At 42.4% G+C, this 20,653-nt stretch overlaps 11 protein-coding genes across 11 annotated transcripts; 6 read left to right on the forward strand and 5 right to left on the reverse strand.

Annotated features, from left to right (window-relative positions):
- The first annotated feature begins 862 nt into the window (after positions 1 to 862).
- V2V93DRAFT_369909 (SGNH hydrolase-type esterase domain-containing protein) lies at positions 863 to 2,213 on the forward strand. Its single transcript, XM_066910133.1, has 4 exons — positions 863 to 1,013; positions 1,106 to 1,230; positions 1,295 to 1,673; positions 1,743 to 2,213. Exons 1-4 carry the CDS (start codon positions 908 to 910, stop codon positions 1,898 to 1,900), a joined length of 768 nt encoding a protein of 255 aa, XP_066765753.1. The 5' UTR covers positions 863 to 907; the 3' UTR covers positions 1,901 to 2,213.
- Positions 2,214 to 3,508, forward strand: V2V93DRAFT_369914 (Got1/Sft2-like family-domain-containing protein). Its single transcript, XM_066910134.1, has 6 exons — positions 2,214 to 2,359; positions 2,419 to 2,445; positions 2,499 to 2,563; positions 2,631 to 2,809; positions 2,880 to 2,961; positions 3,020 to 3,508. Exons 1-6 carry the CDS (start codon positions 2,338 to 2,340, stop codon positions 3,059 to 3,061), a joined length of 417 nt encoding a protein of 138 aa, XP_066765754.1. The 5' UTR covers positions 2,214 to 2,337; the 3' UTR covers positions 3,062 to 3,508.
- On the reverse strand, positions 3,331 to 4,788 carry V2V93DRAFT_369918 (profilin). The gene is made up of 5 exons (XM_066910135.1): positions 4,742 to 4,788; positions 4,439 to 4,534; positions 4,194 to 4,291; positions 3,966 to 4,100; positions 3,331 to 3,902 (listed from the first exon to the last, which is right to left on the reverse strand). Exons 2-5 carry the CDS (start codon positions 4,449 to 4,451, stop codon positions 3,768 to 3,770), a joined length of 381 nt encoding a protein of 126 aa, XP_066765755.1. The 5' UTR covers positions 4,452 to 4,534; positions 4,742 to 4,788; the 3' UTR covers positions 3,331 to 3,767.
- Positions 4,789 to 11,424, reverse strand: V2V93DRAFT_369922 (Sec63 Brl domain-containing protein). Its single transcript, XM_066910136.1, has 6 exons — positions 10,750 to 11,424; positions 10,147 to 10,683; positions 9,588 to 10,093; positions 7,430 to 9,532; positions 6,852 to 7,376; positions 4,789 to 6,800 (listed from the first exon to the last, which is right to left on the reverse strand). Exons 1-6 carry the CDS (start codon positions 11,302 to 11,304, stop codon positions 4,991 to 4,993), a joined length of 6,036 nt encoding a protein of 2,011 aa, XP_066765756.1. The 5' UTR covers positions 11,305 to 11,424; the 3' UTR covers positions 4,789 to 4,990.
- Positions 11,425 to 11,477: 53 nt separating this feature from the next.
- Positions 11,478 to 12,901, forward strand: V2V93DRAFT_369926 (uncharacterized protein). The gene is made up of 3 exons (XM_066910137.1): positions 11,478 to 11,633; positions 11,691 to 11,846; positions 11,907 to 12,901. The coding sequence occupies exons 1-3, from the start codon at positions 11,613 to 11,615 to the stop codon at positions 12,816 to 12,818; spliced, it is 1,089 nt and encodes a 362-aa protein (XP_066765757.1). The 5' UTR covers positions 11,478 to 11,612; the 3' UTR covers positions 12,819 to 12,901.
- Positions 12,775 to 14,152, reverse strand: V2V93DRAFT_369927 (uncharacterized protein). Its single transcript, XM_066910138.1, has one exon. It carries the CDS (start codon positions 14,113 to 14,115, stop codon positions 12,940 to 12,942), a length of 1,176 nt encoding a protein of 391 aa, XP_066765758.1. The 5' UTR covers positions 14,116 to 14,152; the 3' UTR covers positions 12,775 to 12,939.
- A 110-nt stretch (positions 14,153 to 14,262) lies between these two features.
- Positions 14,263 to 15,524, forward strand: V2V93DRAFT_369929 (Pre-mRNA-splicing factor of RES complex-domain-containing protein). Its single transcript, XM_066910139.1, has 2 exons — positions 14,263 to 14,580; positions 14,643 to 15,524. The coding sequence occupies exons 1-2, from the start codon at positions 14,343 to 14,345 to the stop codon at positions 15,395 to 15,397; spliced, it is 993 nt and encodes a 330-aa protein (XP_066765759.1). The 5' UTR covers positions 14,263 to 14,342; the 3' UTR covers positions 15,398 to 15,524.
- Positions 15,525 to 15,636: 112 nt separating this feature from the next.
- On the forward strand, positions 15,637 to 16,452 carry V2V93DRAFT_369931 (uncharacterized protein). Its single transcript, XM_066910140.1, has 3 exons — positions 15,637 to 15,949; positions 16,024 to 16,230; positions 16,305 to 16,452. The coding sequence occupies exons 1-3, from the start codon at positions 15,704 to 15,706 to the stop codon at positions 16,392 to 16,394; spliced, it is 543 nt and encodes a 180-aa protein (XP_066765760.1). The 5' UTR covers positions 15,637 to 15,703; the 3' UTR covers positions 16,395 to 16,452.
- Positions 16,331 to 17,811, reverse strand: V2V93DRAFT_369933 (uncharacterized protein). Its single transcript, XM_066910141.1, has one exon. It carries the CDS (start codon positions 17,507 to 17,509, stop codon positions 16,595 to 16,597), a length of 915 nt encoding a protein of 304 aa, XP_066765761.1. The 5' UTR covers positions 17,510 to 17,811; the 3' UTR covers positions 16,331 to 16,594.
- On the forward strand, positions 17,702 to 18,861 carry V2V93DRAFT_369935 (mitochondrial 54S ribosomal protein uL5m). Its single transcript, XM_066910142.1, has one exon. The coding sequence runs from the start codon at positions 17,792 to 17,794 to the stop codon at positions 18,791 to 18,793; it is 1,002 nt and encodes a 333-aa protein (XP_066765762.1). The 5' UTR covers positions 17,702 to 17,791; the 3' UTR covers positions 18,794 to 18,861.
- On the reverse strand, positions 18,807 to 20,581 carry V2V93DRAFT_397781 (uncharacterized protein; the record flags this gene model as incomplete). The annotated part of the gene is made up of 4 exons (XM_066912544.1): positions 18,807 to 19,658; positions 19,716 to 19,908; positions 19,966 to 20,370; positions 20,429 to 20,581. The coding sequence occupies 4 exons, from the start codon at positions 20,579 to 20,581 to the stop codon at positions 19,066 to 19,068; spliced, it is 1,344 nt and encodes a 447-aa protein (XP_066765763.1). The 3' UTR covers positions 18,807 to 19,065.
- Between the last annotated feature and the right edge of the window lie 72 nt (positions 20,582 to 20,653).

The raw sequence follows: 20,653 nt of genomic DNA on the forward strand, positions 1-20,653 counted from the left end.
TTCGCGATAAGCAGTAGTACTGCCCCGCCCGGTCTTTGTCATTATTCCCGTGCTTAATTTGTCCTCCTTCCTCCTTTACTTAGATTTCTGTTCTATAACCGATAAGTTTGTGACGAACGCACGGAGATGCCGCTATCATGGCGGCTGTCATCGAAGCTTTCCAAACGGGACCAGCCGTGTAATCGACGGCCTCTGATACGCTAAATTACCTCCTTCTTCTCGATTCTAATTAAGTAGCGAAAGGGGCTTCGGGTTAATACTTTCAGCATTCTTGAGTCAGTGTTCTTAATTCTGTAGTATATCCAATTTGCTTGAAGTAAGGGGCCATGCTTCCCTCTTTAGTTTATAATTGCCGGAGTTCTTTTGCTATTCTACATTATTGTGCTGTTCCTATAAGATTGTACCTAATCTCAATCTATGTGTGTTATGCTCTATATTCTCAAATTGCCTATAACAAGATATAAATGTACGGGGGCGAGTGTGTCCTTATGACTGCGCAGTAGTGTGCTCAGTAGTGTGCCACCCACCACCTTATAAATACACAAAATTTTCAGAATATCTGTATTTCTTATTATACACATTTTTACAGTAGTAGCTCCATCGGCAACTTGCTATCTGAATACTTACCTACTGTCACATCCTTGATGGTTCCAGTCGCCTGGTCGCAGCATTGTAAAGCAACGCGTAGCACATTCCTAATTCATCCTCAGCATTCATCCTCAAATATTCCAGCTAATACTAGCTTTCGCTTATTAATCAGTAAATACTAATATGATATAAGGTCCCCTTTCCCTGGATGACTAAGCAATAATATTAGGGTGTTTGTACCGCGATGATTCTAGTTTAAGATATCTTTCCCATAGACCCAATCGTTTATAGTTGGAGTTGCATATATAGGTGATATATCATGGCCTTGAATTACGACAAGATTGTGCTTTTTGGCGACTCGATTACGGAGCGTGCATACGATATCAGCACTGCTCCGTTCTGTATCGGACCTGCTTTGCAAAATAGTATGCAACTCCATTGATTTCAAGTTTCTGGATTTATATCTAAGTGATTTCAGATTAACTACACCTCTTGTAAGATGCTAATTGACTGATAGTTTATACTCGCAGATTTGATGTGATTCAGAGAGGCTTTGGTGGATATACCTCTGCCCACGCAAAGTTGATGATTGATAAGATCATTGCCCAAGAGAACACTCCTACTTCAAAAGTAAAGTTGATGGTGCGCAAATATTCAAAGAAATATCCTGTTTGCTTTAAGACTTTGATCTAACTGGTTCGTGCAGACTGTGTTTTTCGGCACCAACGACTCTACGGGTCCTTCAAGCACGATCCAGCATGTCCCTCTAGACATCTACACCGCCAACATGCGCTACATCGCTAATTCTTGTAAAGCCGCTGATATTAAAGTAGTTTTTATTGGAGCAGGTCCATTCAACGCTCACCAATGGTGGATTACTCGACCCGAGAACCCGCACAATCGTACGACTATCCAGGCACGAACCTACTGTGATGCTGCCATCTCGCTCGCAAAGGAGCTTGAAATCCCGTGTGTTCCAATGTGGTATCTCATTATGGAAGCAATTGGTTGGAAAGAGGGCGATCCCCTTACTGGATTAGAGGAGCTTGACCCAGATGAGTCGTTGGCGGCATATTTTACTGACGGTATGCAAGAGTTTACCGTTTAATCCGGTGTTTCCACTATATTCTGAATCTGACCTATTACTTATACAGGGATCCACTACAATCAAAATTCATATAAATTAGAATACGACGGGATCATGAACGCTATCAAGGAGTTCTACCCTGAACTTTTGCCTGAGAATGTTCCTCTGCGATTACCCGAGTGGGCTGCTCTTACCACACCTGATGTTCTCGAGAAGGCTTTGTAAATCTGACTTGCTCAGATTTGGACTTAAACATTGTTTAGAGATAGATATTTTGAGCTGTGTTGTTTGGTCATCCATAGTAAGAGCTTCACACCCTAAGCCGAATAGAATTTTTACTCTACTGTCCATAAACTTTCCTAGATCCATTCAATACCCAATATATGAGGAAGTGAATAGTAGATATCTGGAATCGCTGTTGTGTAATGAAGTAACGATGGAAGTGGAAAGGTGAGCTGCGCGGCCCATGCTCTCGAAGGGGGCTGCAACGCGAGTTCCCTAGACGCGGCGCAGTCGATCATTCAATACAGCACACTACCGCACATGGATACAATAATCACCAGTACATAAAGCTAACAACACAAATCTCTTGAGGTCTCGAGGAAAAAATCGTATTTTATACATAATTATATTTGGGGTTATTGAGGAATAATCTGTTTAAGATGTGGCTTACCGAGTTACAAAGTGCGTATCAATTGTGAGCTTTCTTTGATATTAAAGACAATCTGACGAATTATGAATAGAGGTCGGTGTCGGTCTGATTGCTGCTGGTGAGTCTATTAATGATGCTGTCGAAATTTTATATTGATTAATTGATATGCAGGCTCTATTTTCCTGATTCTAGGAGTCTTGACATTCTTTGACTCTGCATTGCTGGCATTCGGAAACGTACGCTTCTCACATTGTATAACAAATTTCCTAGATAATTACTGACTCCCGCAATTGTCTTCTACAGATTCTTCTTGTTGCTGGGCTTATTTTACTTATCGGGCACCGAAAAGCCGCTGGTTTCTTCTTTAGACAGCAAAAGATACGAGGTGCTATATGTTTTATTTTTGGGATATTTCTTATACTGTGTCGGAGACCTATTACTGGATTTATAATTGAATTTTGCGGAATAATGGCTTTGTTTGGGTATGCACCAATATTTTATTTCAAACTGAAAAGAATAGTTAGAATCGATTCTGACATTTATTATGAAAAGCGACTTCTTCTCTGTGATTATTTCGTTCTTGCGGTCGCTGCCGTTCATTGGTCCAGTCTTGTCATCACCATTTGTTGCTCCCGTAAGTGTTTGTCATTGATCTGCTGTATTTGGTGTTATTTGCTGATCGCTATCTACAGACCATCGACCGTCTTGCCGGTATTCGAATTCTTCCCGTCTAAATCAATACATCAAAGTGGCTGTCCTTATAACTCATTATATGGAGTAAAGCGTGCGATTTACTGTATTAAAAATATAGAGTTACGCAACGTCTTTTGACTAAATCCTCGTGGTCATAAGGAGGAAAGAAGGTTCTAGTATCAATATTCCTAAAATTTAGACAAGGACAGGCGTATGAAATTTGTATATTGTGTATATTTATCGCGTTTGCTCAAGTTATTCGTTCAGTTTAGTCTATGTAATTCACCTTCTTAATTTTGATTGTTACTATGTTCTGTTTTTATTTCTCCGCTGATTTTTTAATGTGAAGTTGAGACATTCTTTTGTAAGGAGTTCTAAATATAATTTGATAATAGTTCACGCATTATGTACGTGAGTCAGCAGCTAGTTGTATATAGACTGTACAATATTTAGAAGAAAAATAAATAAATTAAAATATTTTTGATCAAGTCAAATCAATACCTGATCTAAATAAACTGCCTCCCAAAAACAGTTCTACATTACTACTGAAATGGTATTGCGCGTGCGTATCACCAGACATTGAAGTAAAATAAAACAAGTAAATAAATAAATACAATTAGTCTTTACACATCAAAATATTTAAGGAAGCTGGCCACATGTCAAATCAAGTTCTCGCCAACAATAGCACAGTTTCTGATGTACCCTCGACTGACGTCGACGCTCACACATCCGCAATTAATATTTTGCTCAATATCCGACAGATATCAAGTAATCGGCAAGTTGCTCGACGATTTTCGTAGCTTCACCAGGTTGTACGCCTTCAGGGTAATGAGCTATCAGTGTTGCCTGCTTAGTTCTTACGCAGATCAAGCCTTCGGCACCCTATTCACATCCTCTATTAATTATTTGTGACAATGACTATATTTTGAATCAAATTTCACGTACCTGTTTACCGTAAATACTTCTGTCGTCGGCGCGTAGCAGGAAATATTTGACGCCCTGCGCGTGGAGACCCTTTGCCTGAAGGCCGGAAGGGTTATCGAATCCGCTGCAGATCTCAGTCACCTCGGGCGCAGACAGCTAAAATATTTACCCAAATGTCAGTTCTATCCACTTATTTTCATTTGAAATGCGTATTACGGGGAAAAGCGCAATCGGGATAGAAATACATACATCAAAACCTGTAGACTTGGCCCATACGCTGTCACCTGCTTTGGAGTAGATGGCCGCCCGGTCAACTCTAGTCGACGCCTGAAGGTTATCAACATAAGCTATAAAAAATAAAAATATAATTGTTAATTCAGCTGTTCATTCGTATGAAATTCCAAGCAATCTCGGCGCGCTCAGAAGGATCAGGCTGCGCAAGAGTCACCCGGAGCGGAATCCCGGCTATTACAAGGAAGTTCAACGCTGGTTACCTTGCCACGACATTGGATCGGATTACAAAATTTGTCTTTTTGAAACACAAAAAAAAAGATAGGTATGTCAATCAAAAGAAATAAAAACCACCTAAGCTGCGGTGAGGAATAGACATTAGTTCGGTCGATAAGTAGATAGGTTAACAATTGGTCAAAAGGGAGAACAAATCGTAGTCGTATACGCGAGTCACACGCACACATCCAACACTTTTTCATACAAAAACAAGAATGAATAAATCAAAGAAATAGAGACAAACAAATATCAGGCAATCAGCAAAATGAACCAAAGCAAAAAGGACTTACCAGAAAGCAACGCTGGTGACCAACGAAAGTGAAAGAATGAAAGTGAAGAACGCGTCCAAAGGCTTGCATCGCTCGTTGGTCCCTTTTTACTCACCAAAGCCGCGCCGCTCGAAATTCGGCAGGCTGCATCACAGAACAAGGCCCTTACAAAATGTAACAAGGATATTCCTTCTTCCAGAATACATTTCGTCTATAGTTATCGTATTTGTGGTATTCGTCTATTGGGCGAACTACAGCAAGTAACTCTACCTACACGTCTTTAACAATCGTCTGAACCTCCGACTCCTCTATCGCCAACTGCACCTCCGCCAGCTTGGCCTCCAACGTCATATACGTATCGCTGACACACACCAAACTAGCCTTAATGCCTTGTAATCTTGCCGGAATAGAAAATTCAACTTTAATAGGCACCGTCCATTTTGCGCCTGGCTTGGGCCGTAGCCGTTTCATCAGTAATATTTCATCCCTGGTCTGATTCACAAGGAACAAGAACCATCCTTCAAACTGCGGTTTCGGAAATTTGGGAGTGTAGCACTTGTACTCAGAGTTCAACGGCTGACGCAATCGTGAGACTTGTATAGACAATTTCTGCGGTTCAGAGCTAACGATTTCAAGATTCATAATTGGAATACTATTCATCACCTTCAAAAACTCCTGTCTTGAACTTCTCGGCACTCGCAGTGAGTTTGCCAAATTATTCATATCTTGAGCGCTCAGACTGCCCAATCCGTTTAAATGTCGAGTCTTGACTGACCCCGTAATCGGCGTAGGTTCCAAACCGGGAAGTGCAGTAAGCGGGTTATCGTCATGCCAAGCAGCCTGCTTGATTGCTTGCATAACTTGAATAAATCTCTTGGACGCAGACAAATATCCAAGCTCTGAGGAAATGTCAACATATGCTTGCAATACTCGGATACTTTGGTCTAAGACTGACACCATATCCTGCATATAATCCGTGATTGGCAACTCTGCGCGACTAAGGTGTGCCTGGATAAGCAGAAATGCTTTAACATGAGGATCCCACATAACTTTCTCAAGCATCTCACCAGGGAATCGCAATTTCTTTGATAACTCGACATTAACCAAATCTTCATTATGCCGAACTGGAAGCAAATCATATTCACTAGCTTCTGCCAAAAGCTGCAAACATTCCTCAAATAACAAATCACGCTTTATCTTTTCCAAGACATTACGTACTGTTTTGTGCGATATATAGTAATTACTGCCAATACGCAAGAATGGAGTAGCAAGAACCCCTCCATCAGCAGTAATCTTGACGCAGCCGGATTTCTCCAGTTCGGTAATAGCTTTATCCACAAGACTTATCAAATAATCATTCAGATCTTCTTCTTCGACTCCTTCTAACCCATAATACGAAGGATTCTTGTGGACTCTTCGGAAAAGATATGTACATGTAAGAAAATCCAACGCATCTTGTCGCGACTGAACTGCGCCGCTCGCAATCTCTGCGCCAAGATGATTATCCAAATCTTTGTGAAGTGACGACTCAACCGGAAACCCAGAATGCAAAAACCGCTTATAAAACGGTTTCTTTGATTCCTGTGTAAACACTATAGCAACACCACTCGTGTCAAAAGCAGGACGGCCGGCACGTCCCATCATCTGCAATATATCTGTTAAATCCATATCTTTATAAGCCTCAATTTTTCCATCAAAAAATTGTGTTCCCTTGATGATAACCAAATGCGCCGGTAAATTAACACCCCATGCCAGAGTACTGGTAGCAATGAGAACCTGAATCTTGTTGTTCTCAAATAACTCTTGCACTAATCGTCTATCGCCATCAACTAAACCTGCATGATGTTGTCCAATTCCAAACTGCAGGGATAGCTTCAACGAGTCGTCTTTAATACGCGATAATACCATCACCAGCTCATCTTCATCCATCAAAAGGAATCTTTTTGGGTTCTCTTCCATTCCGCAAAAGTTGATTAAATCAGCGGCTGTCAGTCGAGTCTGTCTTCTAGAGGCAACAAAAATTAGAGCCGGTTTTGCCGGAGAATGGCTTTTGATTGCCATAAACGCCGGCTTATTCATGCTGTAATCATAATTAGCAGTAGTATTATATCAAGTCCCAATGATATCATACCTCTTCATGAGTGGACAAAAGCCGGTGTTATCTTGAAATCCATCGATATACATTTCCAAAGGTACAGGACGAATGGACTGAGGAAAATTGAAAAGACCTTCCTTGACACCAAGCCATCCAGCCATATCTCCCGCATTCGCCACAGCAGTCGACATACCCAGCAATCTGACTGGTCTTTCAGTATGAGTAGACATGTAATTCATCCGACTAACAATCATTTCTAATATAGGCCCACGCTCACTAGCAAGCAGGTGAATCTCATCCATGATCACCAATGAAACATCTTGCACAAATTTGCGAGTTTTCCAATTACGACTGATTCCGTCAAATTTTTCGGGAGTCGTAATAATAATATCAGACTGTCTAATGATCCGTGCATCTGGAGCTGTGTCACCAGTAAGCTCAACGATCTTCTTCCCCGAGATTCCTAGTCTTTTCGACCAGTCGTCTACTCTTTCGCGAACTAGTGCCTTCATTGGCGCGATGTAGACTACCTTTGATTTTGGATACGTCTTAAACGCCCACCTATATAAGCAGTTAAACCCTCAGACTTTAAATATGACGCATTAGTCACTTACCAAATTGCTAACTCAGCCGCAACTGTTTTGCCAGAACCGGTAGGCGATCCAAGCAAGACATTTGATGGAGTATTATACAAACAATGAAATACAGTTGTCTGCATCGGATTGAAGTAATTAAACTTCTGTTGATAAATCTCCTCGATTACTGGATTGTGAAGCGCAGTTACCGGTAATGGGCGCAGATTGAGTAACTTTGTCTGGATATTCTCGTTCTCTGGTCGAATAAGATGTTGGAATGAAACAGCCGAGATGGTGCCAGGTCCCACCCAAGTGTTTGAAACAGAGCGCACATATATCTGAGAAGGTAGAGGGTCTTCAAGAGGAATGAAAAAATCCATTTCGTGAACTTCATTTCTCTGCCGCTTAGACAGAATAAATCTTGCAGAGTGAAGAATAGTCGCCTCGTCAGAATCTTCGACCCAAATCCAAAACGATTCTGCGGCACCATGAAGCTGATCATTCCAGCTAAAACTAGGTATAATACTAAGATGAACTCGCAAGATGTTTCGCAAAATCGGAGACACCTCGCATTCAATATCAAGAAAAGGATAATTGCGAACATGTCGCGCGATAGTATTTCCTAATCCCCGATTATGAACCAGCTCACCCAACTCAGGTGCCTCCATTTCTCGCATTTCGTCAATCGGAATGCCCTTGTCTTCTAAAATATCGATAATATTTCGAGGAAGATTGAATTGTGCCAGCTCATGTTCGAATGGCCACATGCGCTTGTCAATAGCTTTACAAATTGACAAAACAACTAAAGCCAATCGGCCCCATCGTCTATTCAGCGCAATCAAAAATAATGCACGACTAATCCTCGCGGAGTTCTGAGCGACGTAAGCCATATCAGACACCAGAGAAAAGGCGTCGACATTAGCCCTTGTTATATACGCTTGAAGTAAGATGTTGATTTTTCCGTGAGAGGTATCGGTTGTTCCGGCAACTTGGCAGGGAGCATAATTATTCCTCAACTTTGTAAGCTCATCTGACTCTTCCTCTCGCGATTTAAGTCCGTCAAATTCACCACTACAACTCAGCATAGCCAAAATGTCAGCCTCCGTAGCGGCAGGACGCATCATGCTGTTGAAAATTTCGATGCTATTATGTAATAAATAGAAGTCGGAGGCTATGCGACCAACGTCTTTAGGAGTCAGAGCACCCGTACGTTCATCAAATATAATCATCTGCACTTTATGAAGCTCTCTAGCAGCATTAACAACCAGTTCCCTTCGTCGACGTCCAAGGAATGTGTCTTCCTCAATCTGTTTCCAATCGATACCGTAAGACATTGGGTTTTTGCGCATTCTCACATATAGATACGTGTAACCAAGCCACTGTACGCCTTCGTCGACAGTAGTCACCGTCCCAAGCGCAATCTCAGCATTCAAGTTATCGACTACTCTTTCTTCAAACCGAGACTCTATCGGATGTTGCTGCGTAACAGTGGCAATATAATGTGCAAGACGATCTGCTGTGGTGCACAGGAACGCAGTACCGAATTTTTCGAATTGAGGACGTCCAGCACGACCGAAAATTTGAATGACATCTGTAATTCCAAGGTCGGTAAAGCCACCTTTCTTCGCGTCATATACTTGCGTTCCTTTTATGATAACAGCCGCAGCAGGCAAATTGACGCCCCAGGCAAGAGTCGCGGTACAACACAGCACCTTGATCAAGCCATCGGTAAATAGTCGCTCAGTCAAGTTTCGATCAGCTCGTAACATTCCTGCATGATGCACACCCATTCCATCTTTGAAAATGTCTCGAATGTCTTTATTCTTTGAGCGCATCATATCGGCACTGGCGCTGCGATATTTCGGATGGAATGTTGCATCAAATAAATCCATATCACCCTCAGACATGGCCATCTCTCTAAGCATTTTTACAGTCTTCATAGTATCCTTTCTCGAATGAACGAAAACCATGATTTGATTTCCTTGTTGAATCATTTCCACAACTTTTCTGTACGTGACTTTGTCGATATTTTCCTGTGACTGCTTACTTCCAGCTTTACCTTTTATTCCAAGAAAGTGCTGCTCAAGAGGAACGGGTCTAAAAGAAGCATCAAAGAAAAACAATCCTTCTCGACGATCGACCCTTTTATAGACGTTAATAATTTTCGATAGGTTTAAACTTGTCAGCAGCAACATACTTTAAAAAGTCCGCGACGTCAACGAAATTAGGCAGTGTGGCAGATAAACCAACTATTCGAATCATGCTTTGGGTACTTTCCACCTGTCGCAAAGTTCTTGCCACTAAACTCTCAATCACAGCACCGCGATCATCATGTAGCATATGGACTTCGTCAATTATTAACAACTTCACTTTCTCAACCAAGTCAGTGTCGCCATTACTTTTACGGGTTACGACATCCCACTTCTCAGGAGTCGTCACAATGATCTGAGTTTTATTGATTTCCGCCCTAGTGAGCTGCATATCACCCGTTAACTCCTTCACTGAGATACCAAGCCATTTCAAGCGGCTTCCAAGCTTCTCGACGATTTCTGCCGCGAGTGCCTTAAGGGGAGCAACGTAAACAATTTTAAACTCATCCTTGTCGATTTTGTATGAGTCTGCGTTTGGTTCTTCAAATGGAGAAGGTGTACAGTGCATTGAAATAGTGTGTAGAACTGTAAGCATAGCAACATCTGTTTTACCCTGTAATAGATGTTAGAACTAAAGACACCTCAAGTGCAAAAAAAAAAACATACGGCACCAGTCGGAGCACAAATTAACATGTTACTGTTGGATCTGTACGCAACAGGATAAACTAAAGATTGAACTCGATTCAAAGTTTGATATCCTTTAAAGGTCTCTTTGCATATGACATCCAAGTCACTAACGTTCACGAGATTTTCGCCAAATTTCAACGGCCGATGCTTGGGATATGGAACAGTAATCTCATCATACAAATCCTCGGTGACTCGGGTCGTTCCCACTGGCAAGCTATACTTGTTGCCAAAAGCACTTAGCGTGTTTCCGGCGTCGTGAGTTCGGTAAACATGAGGATATTGTTCGGCTTGAGCGTCTAATATTGGTCCAGTAGGTGCAACTTTACGCGCTTTAAGTGCGGCATCAAGTCGCTTCTGCCGCTCCTCTTTATTTAATAGCCGCGATCTGAGCTGTTGGTCGTAGCTCAGATTCTGATCGTCATCGACTTTGGCTGCAACTTTTCGCTTCGATTTTTTATCAGCTTTGTTTGTGACTCGTACTTGAGAAAGCTCGTTATGACCACCAGCTTTGGTATTCTAAACCGAGAAATTACATTAACTAAAATTCATTAGTACCTTCAAAAAAGCAATTGAGGTATATACCAAGCCATCAGCGATTGTTGATTGATTGGAGATCAATTCAGCCACGAAGTCCAAATCCTCATAGCCAAGAATATCTATAATATTAGACTGTAAATCAATATCGGAGGTTTTCGAGGTCAAAATAGACTCTAAAGTCCCGGAAAGTTCATCGATGTCCATTGTATTTTTAGTCTTGCTCAGATACTCTAAACATCGATTCATGAGCCATTCGCGTCCATGTGACGCTCTACTGCTACCCGACTCTGCTTCATCTGCAGAAGTAGCAGAAGAGTCATTTCCGTAGCTGTCATCGCCACCGTCGTAAGCATATTCAGTGTCATAATCTGAGTCGGAAAGAAAGCCCTCGTAGGTCCCTTGATGTAAGTCTTCATTTGCTGCTTCTTCGATCTGAGCTTCGATAGACTGTCCGTGTGTTTCAATTAATTTCAATTCTTTGATTTGACTAAGCGCATCTTGCATAGCTTTAATCTGAGCTAGAAAAGAGCTTTGCAAGGCCTCCACTGACGTATTTGCCTTGCTTTGCGATTCTATCGCCGATGCCACGTTTGCAGCCATTTCAATCGCAAATACAGCTAGCAGCTAAAATGCTTAAACCCACAAATCTCAAAATCAGATAATGGATATTCTCCGCTTGATATCTTAGTGAGTAAATCCGAAACAGAAGATTGAGTCATAGGAAGGTTGCTCTACCAATTCAAATAAATCGTCTTCCTGCTAAATTAAGGTTTCTGCAATAAAGTTACCCTCCTTGAATTACATAACAAAACTTTAGTGCAACAGCTTGATGAGGTCTCTCTAATTTTTTTTGCCATCTGCAACAAAACGACAATAACCTGATTATCTTCCTTTATAATTCGTCTAAAATGCCAACAGAATTAGAAGAGGTAAGACTTTTCGTGGATAGAGACAACAAATATCCTAATTCTAATATTTATATCTAGCTCGTCGAGTTTTTGCATTCTCCTCAAGCAATGATCCGTGCAATTGCACTGCAAAACTTGGTTGGTTTCTCGTCGGGTTCGCAAAATACAATATTTTTACAAGATAATCTGCGACCAATTAAAGATCTACAAGCACTTGTTCATACTCCTGATCCGGTACGTTTTCACGTCTTCATGATTTGTGACAGTGACTCGAGATAATAACTCTGATATTAGAGCATAGCCAAAGATGCGCTTACTATCCTTACGAATATGAGCGAATACATTAAGATTAGAAAGATGCTAGCTGAAAACAAGTCTTTTGTTAATCATGTTATTCAATCGATTATCAAGCCAAATGAGCCAAATGTAGACCTCTATTGTGTCTTGCTGGCCAATATCGCCAAAGATGACGCTGTCACTAGCATCTTTCAGATTAAAGCTGCTCAAACCTCCACAGACCTGAAATCACCATTAGCTGTGGATCAGCTTGTTGACTGCTTTGTAAAAGGTGCCGAAAAGAAATTGAACAAGCATGCTACTTTCGATTACCTTGCCTTTGTCTTTGCAGATATTTCACGGCTCAACGAGGGTCGCAAGTACTTTTCGACCGCACAAACTTACGACAATGTGGTACCGTTGTCCAAGCTTCTCGTTTTCACTGAGTACGAAAATCCTGTTCGTAGGGCTGGCGTTGCATCCACAATCAAAAATACCCTATTCGAGCTCTCCGAACACATCAACATTCTTGACCGGGAATCGGTAAATATTCTGCCGTATTTGCTTCTCCCGTTAGCTGGACCCGAAGATATACCTATGGAAGAACTAGATGAATTGCCAGAAGAGCTACAACTTCTTCCACCAGATAAAGCTCGCGAGAGCGACAATGAGATTTTATGCGTTCACGTCGAATCACTGGTGCTACTTGGTTCGACTTTGTACGGTCGGGATTTCATGAGAAATACTGGAGTCTATCCTATTATTAGAGAGCTTCATTTAGCAGTTGAAGACGACAATGTTCGGGAAATTTGTGAGCGGTTCGTCCAGCTTATTATGGCTGACGAACCTGGCAAATCTGTGTCAGAACAGCGATTACAAATTACAGCCCAAGAGGAAGAAGAAACAGCACCCTTAGAGGTCATATTGTAAATTAGGGAACGTAATTTTAATCGAAATAGTGGAGTAAATAAGTTATGGCGTGCGCATGTATAACCCAGATCACTTTTTTAGCCCATTTTTCAATTTCTTTCTGTGTTAGAATATCGTACACTTAGAAGACAGCTTTGCTAGCAAACGGATCTTCTTCTTGTTCCTCGTCATCATCAGATTCATACATTGCGTTTTTCTCTAGAGCTCGTAAAGACTGCTTCAACTTTTTACCCTCTCGACCAATTTTCCTGTCTTCATCCTCAGCAAACAATTCATCGCCTGCGAGATCTTCATCGTCATTTTTAGAACGCATTTGTCGCTTAACACGTTGCTCTACTTCTTTGCTTTCATCTTCAGGACCTTCCATGATAGGCGCTTCTTCGTCATCGGCGAATTCCTCATCAAAGTCAAGTTCATCGCCATCGTCAGCTTCGCGCTTTCTTACCACTCTCTTCTCGCCATCGACAGTCTTCATTCTCTTCTTAGGAATGGCAACTTCGTCTGACTCTCCTTCAGGATTCATGTGCTTCATAAGCCACCGGGGTGGTTGGTTCTTCTTGGCCATCATCGCCTCTGCTTCATCAAGTGACAAAGTTGCGTATTTATTTCTAGGAGTGAATTTGTACCATTTCTCAGCAGGAACCATCTTGAATCCATCCTCATCAAAAACGAACAAAACATAGCAGTCGGATTGCGCAGCTTCGTAATTCCCTACCCAGGTATTTTTTCCGTCAAAGTCTTCGACAAGCCACGGATAATATTCTTCGTATCTTAGTCGTCGCTCTTCCTCATGGTTGGTGTAGACTTGCCGAGTCTTCTTTTGAAACAGATTCTTTCGATTTCGCCGCCCATTTCCATCTGGAGCAATACTAAGATCTGTATCTGGAGCAACAGTTCCTCTTTCTGCTTCCTCTGAGCTCATCTTTATATCTTCCATTTTATCTCCATTTTCAGATTTGACCCCGGCTGCCTCGGCCGCGAGCGGATTCTGCTGCAATTGATATCGCAGTTGCCGTGGATCCTTGCGGTGCATCGTAACTGGCTGCTGAAACTTTGCAGGATCTACTTGCTGACGGCTGTAAAACTTCATAACATGGAACCGCTTTCCTGATTGCTCGGATTCGGAAAACGCTCGCAGTCTGTAGTCTGTGTTTGCGGAAGCATCACCAGTGATCAATGATGTAGACGGTGCCGGAGATGCTGACGACCGGTCTTCATTCTTAATCGTGGTCGGTCTCTGCAAATTAGAACGGCCATTGATGCCAACCCGAGAAGATGGTCGAAAAATTCCAGACATGATGAAAATTGGTTTGAATTATTACGCTGGAGCGAGTGTGCGCCGATATTATGTAAATAGTGTGGAGTCTATTTAGCATAAAGTACTTGGTACTACTTTACTTATGTAATATAATATCGGCTACTCAGCAAAGATCGCCACCACATATAAACTTTACTCGATGGCCATAATACTTCGCTCACAAATAGCTGGATAGCTCACACCCTGAACACCAACGCTGTCTGGACATGTCTCGCCTAGACTACCTCGCGTCGAAATATTTGACCGCGGAGTCACCGTCAGACTCAATAGCGCCAAAAAAGCGGAAACGGAAAGACAAATCAAGTTCGTCAAAGAAAAAGATCGCGACGCAAGAGGGCCTGATTCTTGAAGATGACGACGCCATTACGGAGTGGGGTCCTCCCAAACAGACAGAGGAAGATGAACTGGCTGATATTCTCGAAGGAGGCGAGGATGCGCCTGTGGGTGAGTTTTGTACTGCTATAGTACACTAGCTGGCGATTGTTGCTTACCTATATAATTTGTAGTCGAAGAGATAAATCTGCAACCGCGAAGAGCGGCAGCTGGCTGGAAAAAAGTGGGAAATATGAAGGAAGACGAACAGGAAGATGATGGGGATGTATCTGTATCTGTCAAAGAGGAAGACGTGCCCGCTGCAGAGAAACCGTCGACATCGCGACGACTTGGTGGACTCAAGTCTGCTGCTGAAGTTAAGGCAGATCTAGACGCGAAGCTGGCTCGCGAAATGGCTAGTATGGAAGCATCAGGGACATCAGGTAAAGGTGCAGAGAAGGTATATCGTGATGCCTCAGGTAGACGTATTGATATCAACGCATACAAGGCCAAAATGCAGCAGCAGTTGCTGGATGAGGAACGCAAGAAAAGGGAGGCAGAAGAGCGTCAGATTCAGCTTAATAAGGGATTAGTGCAGGAAATGGAGAAGAAAGCTGTTGAGAAGATGGAAAAGGATGCGGCGACGACTCGTTTAACAGGATACGCGGATGACAAAGATTTGAACGATGAATTAAAACAGAAAGAACTGTGGCATGATCCTGCTGCTCGATTTTTGGCAAAACAGAAGGAAGAGAAGAAGAGCGCTACAGGTTTGAAGATCTATGAAGGGCCTTATCCTCCAAATCGCTACGATATACCGCCCGGATATCGATGGGATGGCGTGGACAGATCAACCGGATTTGAAGCAAGATTGCTGGAGAAACGGACGAGAGAGAAGGAAAAGAAAGTTGAGGAAGATGCATATGCAACTGATGATAGCGAAGATTAGGTTGAAAAGAGATATCGAGAGGGTTCTGTAACATATCGTGAATTTATTTAGTACATAAGTTGACTTATTGAATAATATTTTATTTTGCTAGAGCTGAAAGGCGTCTTTACTGTCGACAGCGTGCATATCCAATTAAAAAATCTCAAGCATAATGTAACTTCGGATTTCAGAGGGTCATATTGAATAACAACATAAATGATCAAATGCTGATTTGGAAGTGAGCAGGACGGGATGGGAAGCCGCACGGAGTCTCTTATACACTAAATCTTGAAAAACTCGCAACAGTAGAGTTATTTCGCGAAAACGATGCGCATTATATCCACCTTATCGGTGATAGCTTTTACAGCCGGGATTTCACAAGCATTAGAGTCAGATGACTTTGTGGAATCATTCTCAGTTGCAATAAATTCACCATCATCATCATACTCTTCACAACTAGAGTTCTCTTACAATCAATACACCAAAAGTGCAGGCCTTTTAACCAGCAAGATTTCCAGCAGTGAAAATGATGATGCGCAATTATATCTTCTGAATAGAGAGTCATTGACTGACGTGAGTGTTCTTCCATCTTTCTCGTGTGTATGCATGGTATTTCAAGGGCTCTAACATGTAAGTCGGGAATTCAGCACTTGCCCCTTTCATCTGAAAGCGTTCAAGATGTCTTTACAGTTCATCTAGCGAACTCAGGCATCCCGTGGCATATTGACTATGCCTATAAACCAGCTGCTTTGAAAGCGACTCCAGCTGCCGAAGTTCAAGTGGTCAGCGTTGCCAGGGGACCAGTCGCTGTCTTGAAGGCACCTATCATCAAAGGTGATAAAGTAGTTGAGGAGGTATGATAAATATATTTATTCCGAAATGGAATTTACAGAAATCTAATTTTTTTCAAAATCTAATCTTTTTCTAGGATAATCGCTCATTTATTCAAAAATACTGGATGTTCCTCGTACCGATGTTGCTAGTTTTCATGCTCGGAGGAGGAGGAGGAGGCGAGTAGTTTCCATGATTCTCTTCGTGTATTATAGAATAACAAAACACGTAACTTATATACAAAATTCGTAGCCTATTTACAAAGTTCCCTCTTTCAGTGCCTAACGAGATGGAGACTCTTCATTCCATAATGCAGCGATTGACTCACAAAAACTCAACGCTTTATTTAAAGGGTAAAAGGAAGGATCAGCCTTCAATGATACGAGCTCAGCTTTGGCTTTTTAGCTTTTTTTTGAATTCCCGTATTGTATCCTTTTTATATCGCGCCTCACTGTGATTCAGTATCCGCGATCCTGAAGTAACGATGAAATCTTTAAAAGAGTCCCAATCAGATTCCATGCATTGTAGTGTACGCTTGACGCACAAGTATCCTTGGGTAGCATACCAGTCAGTAATGGCAGCGTTAGAAGAATCGAGATAAAAATTAAGCCGTTTAGGATCCCGCGTTCTCCAGGGTCTTCCGACACCTAATCGGATCCTAGCTATTTCCTGATCAGTATCGACAAATGCTTCTTGAATGGATTTTACTGCCTGATGACCCTGTGCTGATGAACCGTACGATAATTTGATTTCCTTTGCAGGAACCTCGATATCGTCATGAATGAGTACCAGATTAAGGCCATTAGGTGCATTGGAGCTAAGGGTGTCGAAAAGGTTTCTTATTCTGCCCCCGACAGTTTTAGACATTTTATCAGATATTTCTGATCGAGAAACTACCATTCTTCCAAAGTAAATCTTCTGCATTTCTAAGAGTTCTGATGGAGTATGTTGATTTTTAAAATTGGCAGGAGACCATGTACTATGTACTTCTTCTCCCGTGATTAGTGTACCACTCCGCCCTTGAACACCATCTCGAATCTTTGAGTCTATCATTGGCCGATCATGCTCAGGGAATATCAGAAATTCATCCCGAGTTGAATTCCCCGTAGGCCGTTCAAAGTCCATGTAAGGCTGATATTGAAGTAAGGAGAAGCCATTATAGTTGTGCAATATGCTATTTTGCCAAAATGAAGCCATACTTCGGGGTCCATTAATCACTCCAGCTTCATAGTGGTCGCTTATCAGTTGGTACGAAACAACATTAGCAACTGCGCGGCGAGAAGCGACTTCGTGTCGGTGCATGAAGTGCCCTCCAATCGAGCATATCTATTTTATATCCTCGGCCGTCAATATCTAATAATCATTCATCAAAACAAATAAGAATAAATTCCTTACCAGTAAACTTTTTGGGGCTAAACTCCGAATAGCTGCCATTTGCCATTGTGAGTCTTGATATTACTTTGTCACGCTTCGTCGACGCAAAGTTTGACTTCGTGATGCGGCGTTCCTCGGAGTTGGGACCACGAAAAAATTCATCCACCTAAAATATCTATCTCTTCCTACTTTGTCTAGCTCGATAACACAATGGCGTTTTTCAAGCCGTCGTTTGGCACAGATTTACGGCGGCAATCTACTGCTTTTTTTCAATGCCGCTCACTACACTCGTCTGCTCCGCAGTTTAAATCGCCGGTATCAATAGTTCATCCCGTACACCACCGGGTCCGCTACAAAAAGAGTATTCTCCATCCCAAATACCAAACCCTTCTCACAATTCCGAAATGGGACCCTCGCTCGCATCTTTTCAAACCGCAAGCTGTGCAGCCGTCACGCGTCAAGACGCATTGGGAAACCACTCTCGCTCCTGACCTCATGCTCGCCAACTACTCCCATAACGAACTTAAGCTACGCGGCCGCAAGCATCAGGAATGGGACGGCTCTTCGCCATACCACGTTAACCGTCCTCTCCGTTCTCCAGCTGGAAATGCAATGGCTACTCCTGATATCCTTCCGCGAACATTCCGCACTGTTCCGTTTGTGACTTCAATATGGGTCAACACTTTTAACCACCGCGCAGTTACAGAGCACGCAGAGCGTAATATTCCTTCGACAGTTATGATACAGCAAATTACTGGAGTGAAGCCTGCACCTGCTTACTCAGGCGTTTCTATTATGCAGTGGCGACTCCGGAAGGAACGAAACGTTGGCGCGGTTGTTGAGATAAAAGGTGCAAAGAAGGATCAGTTCTTGGCTACTCTAGTCGAGGTTGTTATGCCCCGTGTTAAAGATTTCCAGGGTATTGCAAATTCTTCTGGTGACAAGTTTGGCAATATTTCTTTTGGCTTGGATCCTGAAGGCGTGCGACTCTTCCCCGAGATTGAAGGTAATCCCGATTTATGGAGCGGTATCACCGGTTTGAATATCACCTTTGTGACAACCGCTCAAACAGATCCGGAGGCTCGTTTGTTACTTTCTTCACTGGGTGTTCCATTCTACGGTCGTGAGAGATTTCATAACGTTCCTAATCTTGATGGTACCAAGCAGACTAGAAAGAAAGGTGTAGTTTACTACGAAAATAGTCAGGAATAGACAGCTAAGAAAAAAAAAGAGTACTATTAGCCTAATGAAAATATTTGTACATATATATAAATAAATCTGATGTATTTCCGAAGATCTGGCCCGAAAAAGTAATACAACCAATAAAAATAAACCACGGATGCTGCACTGCCGATATATGCATAAGCTGACATCATACTCCTTATCCCAACAACCCCCGCCAAAAAGTTGAAGTCAAAAGACCGACACGCCATAAACAGTGACACACTTTGAGCCTTTGAATTAAGAAAAAATGATAACACAATTTAGGCTCTCAGGCTAGTGTAGCCAGAGCCCAGTTCGAACTCCTCTGCCTCCGTCACATGTCTTCGCTCAAGTTCGATATCAGAAGCGGAGGAGTCATCAGGAGCAACTTCATATTTGACACTCTCAAAACCTTCATTTCCAGACAGCTTCTGCCACAACCAGATAATTGAGACAAAATACAAAAACACGAGAAATGAAACAGAGTAAATGACCAACGTATAACTGCCATGATCAATATTATTCTCACTGATTAAAGTCAGCTGCTCCTCGTTTGCAAACATGAACAAAAATCCGGAGGCGACAAGAAGGAATGGAGTAAGATATTGGAATGATTTGATACTGGCGTCAGCGGGCGCATCCTTCAACACAAATGAAATCTCAATAATTCTAGCAGCTCCAGCTCCCATTAATGCATATCCAAACATTGCATGAATTTTTGTAGAAAGTTCAAGATGCTGTGCGTGGACAGACATGGCCCAACCTGTCAGGATAATAACAATTGCGGGAATGTGGTTACGCGTGGGCTGGCCATTTCTCTTGGATAAGAATAGACCAAGGAGACCAGCACACCACCAGACAATCCCCATACTAGCTGTAAATTGAACGAGTTAGAACTTGCCAAAATCAAAAACTAGAAGTCGAAACGTACTGTGCTGATAATCACCGTGGCTCCATGGGTGGCCCCAGCGATGCTCAGTAAAAGTGTTTACAATACCCCACGCGGTAATAACAGCGCTGTCGTAAAACTCCTGGCTACGACCGCGTCGAGCAAGCCAAGCATGACCTACCATCATCATGATAGCCAAACAGCATCCATAGCCAATAAAAGCACTACCCATAATCTATAAAGGCGGTCAGTATCTACTATTGATGTTTTTCAGGAGAATATAATAACTTACGCCGTGAGCTAGGCACTGACCTAAATGGCCGCCGTGACAAAATCCAAGAGCAGTGATACCACCGAAACCCATTTGAACCCAGGCCAGAACTGGCATTAATTTTCCCATGACGCTGTGAATAAAAACGAGCGCGGTTCTAATTTTTCCTGCGAATCCGCGCTCAAGGTGCAGTTTATTGTAAATACCAAGAGCAACTTGCACAACCATAAACCACATTAAAAATGAAGCAAATACAGAGTGAATGTTGTGGCTAGGAAATTCGCGACCCTTGTGGTGGTGGCCGAGGAAATACGCGACGATGGCGATAACGCTGCCAAAGATCTGAAGAGGGACATGAAAACGGTTTTTGGTCATACCGAGAACCATGCCAACAGGAAATATAATACCAAAAGAAAGCATCATAAGCTATAGACTCCACTGCGTCAGTTACTGACCAACACCGCCGATATCTTGCCAGACTTACTACTATATGAGCCCAAAGAATTGAGTCTAAAGGCTCTACCGATATATATTCTCCTTCGGGAATTTCATCACTGTCGTGCTCATGAGCGCGAGCAAATACCGGGGCGAATGCTAAAAGTAGCAAATACCAGACAGGTTTCCTTGTTATAGCCATTTTGTTGTGTATACGTAGAAGATGTAGAAGGCTAATGCAGGCATGAGAAAGGGTGGGATGATGGACCAGGGA

This window comes from Kockiozyma suomiensis (genome assembly GCF_038497685.1).
Source record: "Kockiozyma suomiensis strain NRRL Y-17356 unplaced genomic scaffold V2V93scaffold_7, whole genome shotgun sequence".
In the NCBI taxonomy this organism is placed as follows: Eukaryota; Fungi; Ascomycota; class Lipomycetes; order Lipomycetales; family Lipomycetaceae; genus Kockiozyma; species Kockiozyma suomiensis.

Coding starts and splice junctions, on each gene's coding strand:
- V2V93DRAFT_369927 (XM_066910138.1), bottom strand. CDS start 14,115: ATGTCTGGAATTTTTCGACCATCTTCTCGGGTTGGCATCAATGGCCGT.
- V2V93DRAFT_369933 (XM_066910141.1), bottom strand. CDS start 17,509: ATGCACCGACACGAAGTCGCTTCTCGCCGCGCAGTTGCTAATGTTGTT.
- V2V93DRAFT_369909 (XM_066910133.1), top strand. CDS start 908: ATGGCCTTGAATTACGACAAGATTGTGCTTTTTGGCGACTCGATTACG. Junction 1,231..1,294: donor CTTCAAAAGTAAAGTTGATG/GTGCGCAAATAT, acceptor TGGTTCGTGCAG/ACTGTGTTTTTCGGCACCAA. Junction 1,674..1,742: donor GGCGGCATATTTTACTGACG/GTATGCAAGAGT, acceptor TTACTTATACAG/GGATCCACTACAATCAAAAT.
- V2V93DRAFT_369914 (XM_066910134.1), top strand. CDS start 2,338: ATGTGGCTTACCGAGTTACAAA. Junction 2,564..2,630: donor CATTGCTGGCATTCGGAAAC/GTACGCTTCTCA, acceptor TGTCTTCTACAG/ATTCTTCTTGTTGCTGGGCT. Junction 2,962..3,019: donor CATCACCATTTGTTGCTCCC/GTAAGTGTTTGT, acceptor CGCTATCTACAG/ACCATCGACCGTCTTGCCGG.
- V2V93DRAFT_369929 (XM_066910139.1), top strand. CDS start 14,343: ATGTCTCGCCTAGACTACCTCGCGTCGAAATATTTGACCGCGGAGTCA. Junction 14,581..14,642: donor AGGCGAGGATGCGCCTGTGG/GTGAGTTTTGTA, acceptor TATAATTTGTAG/TCGAAGAGATAAATCTGCAA.
- V2V93DRAFT_369926 (XM_066910137.1), top strand. CDS start 11,613: ATGCCAACAGAATTAGAAGAG. Junction 11,634..11,690: donor TGCCAACAGAATTAGAAGAG/GTAAGACTTTTC, acceptor ATTTATATCTAG/CTCGTCGAGTTTTTGCATTC. Junction 11,847..11,906: donor TTGTTCATACTCCTGATCCG/GTACGTTTTCAC, acceptor CTCTGATATTAG/AGCATAGCCAAAGATGCGCT.
- V2V93DRAFT_369931 (XM_066910140.1), top strand. CDS start 15,704: ATGCGCATTATATCCACCTTATCGGTGATAGCTTTTACAGCCGGGATT. Junction 15,950..16,023: donor ATAGAGAGTCATTGACTGAC/GTGAGTGTTCTT, acceptor TCGGGAATTCAG/CACTTGCCCCTTTCATCTGA. Junction 16,231..16,304: donor GTGATAAAGTAGTTGAGGAG/GTATGATAAATA, acceptor ATCTTTTTCTAG/GATAATCGCTCATTTATTCA.
- V2V93DRAFT_369935 (XM_066910142.1), top strand. CDS start 17,792: ATGGCGTTTTTCAAGCCGTCGTTTGGCACAGATTTACGGCGGCAATCT.
- V2V93DRAFT_369922 (XM_066910136.1), bottom strand. CDS start 11,304: ATGGCTGCAAACGTGGCATCGGCGATAGAATCGCAAAGCAAGGCAAAT. Junction 10,684..10,749: donor CAACAATCGCTGATGGCTTG/GTATATACCTCA, acceptor TTCTCGGTTTAG/AATACCAAAGCTGGTGGTCA. Junction 9,533..9,587: donor GACGTCGCGGACTTTTTAAA/GTATGTTGCTGC, acceptor CGTCTATAAAAG/GGTCGATCGTCGAGAAGGAT.
- V2V93DRAFT_369918 (XM_066910135.1), bottom strand. Junction 4,101..4,193: donor CCAAGTCTACAGGTTTTGAT/GTATGTATTTCT, acceptor TAAATATTTTAG/CTGTCTGCGCCCGAGGTGAC. Junction 3,903..3,965: donor GAAGTATTTACGGTAAACAG/GTACGTGAAATT, acceptor GGATGTGAATAG/GGTGCCGAAGGCTTGATCTG.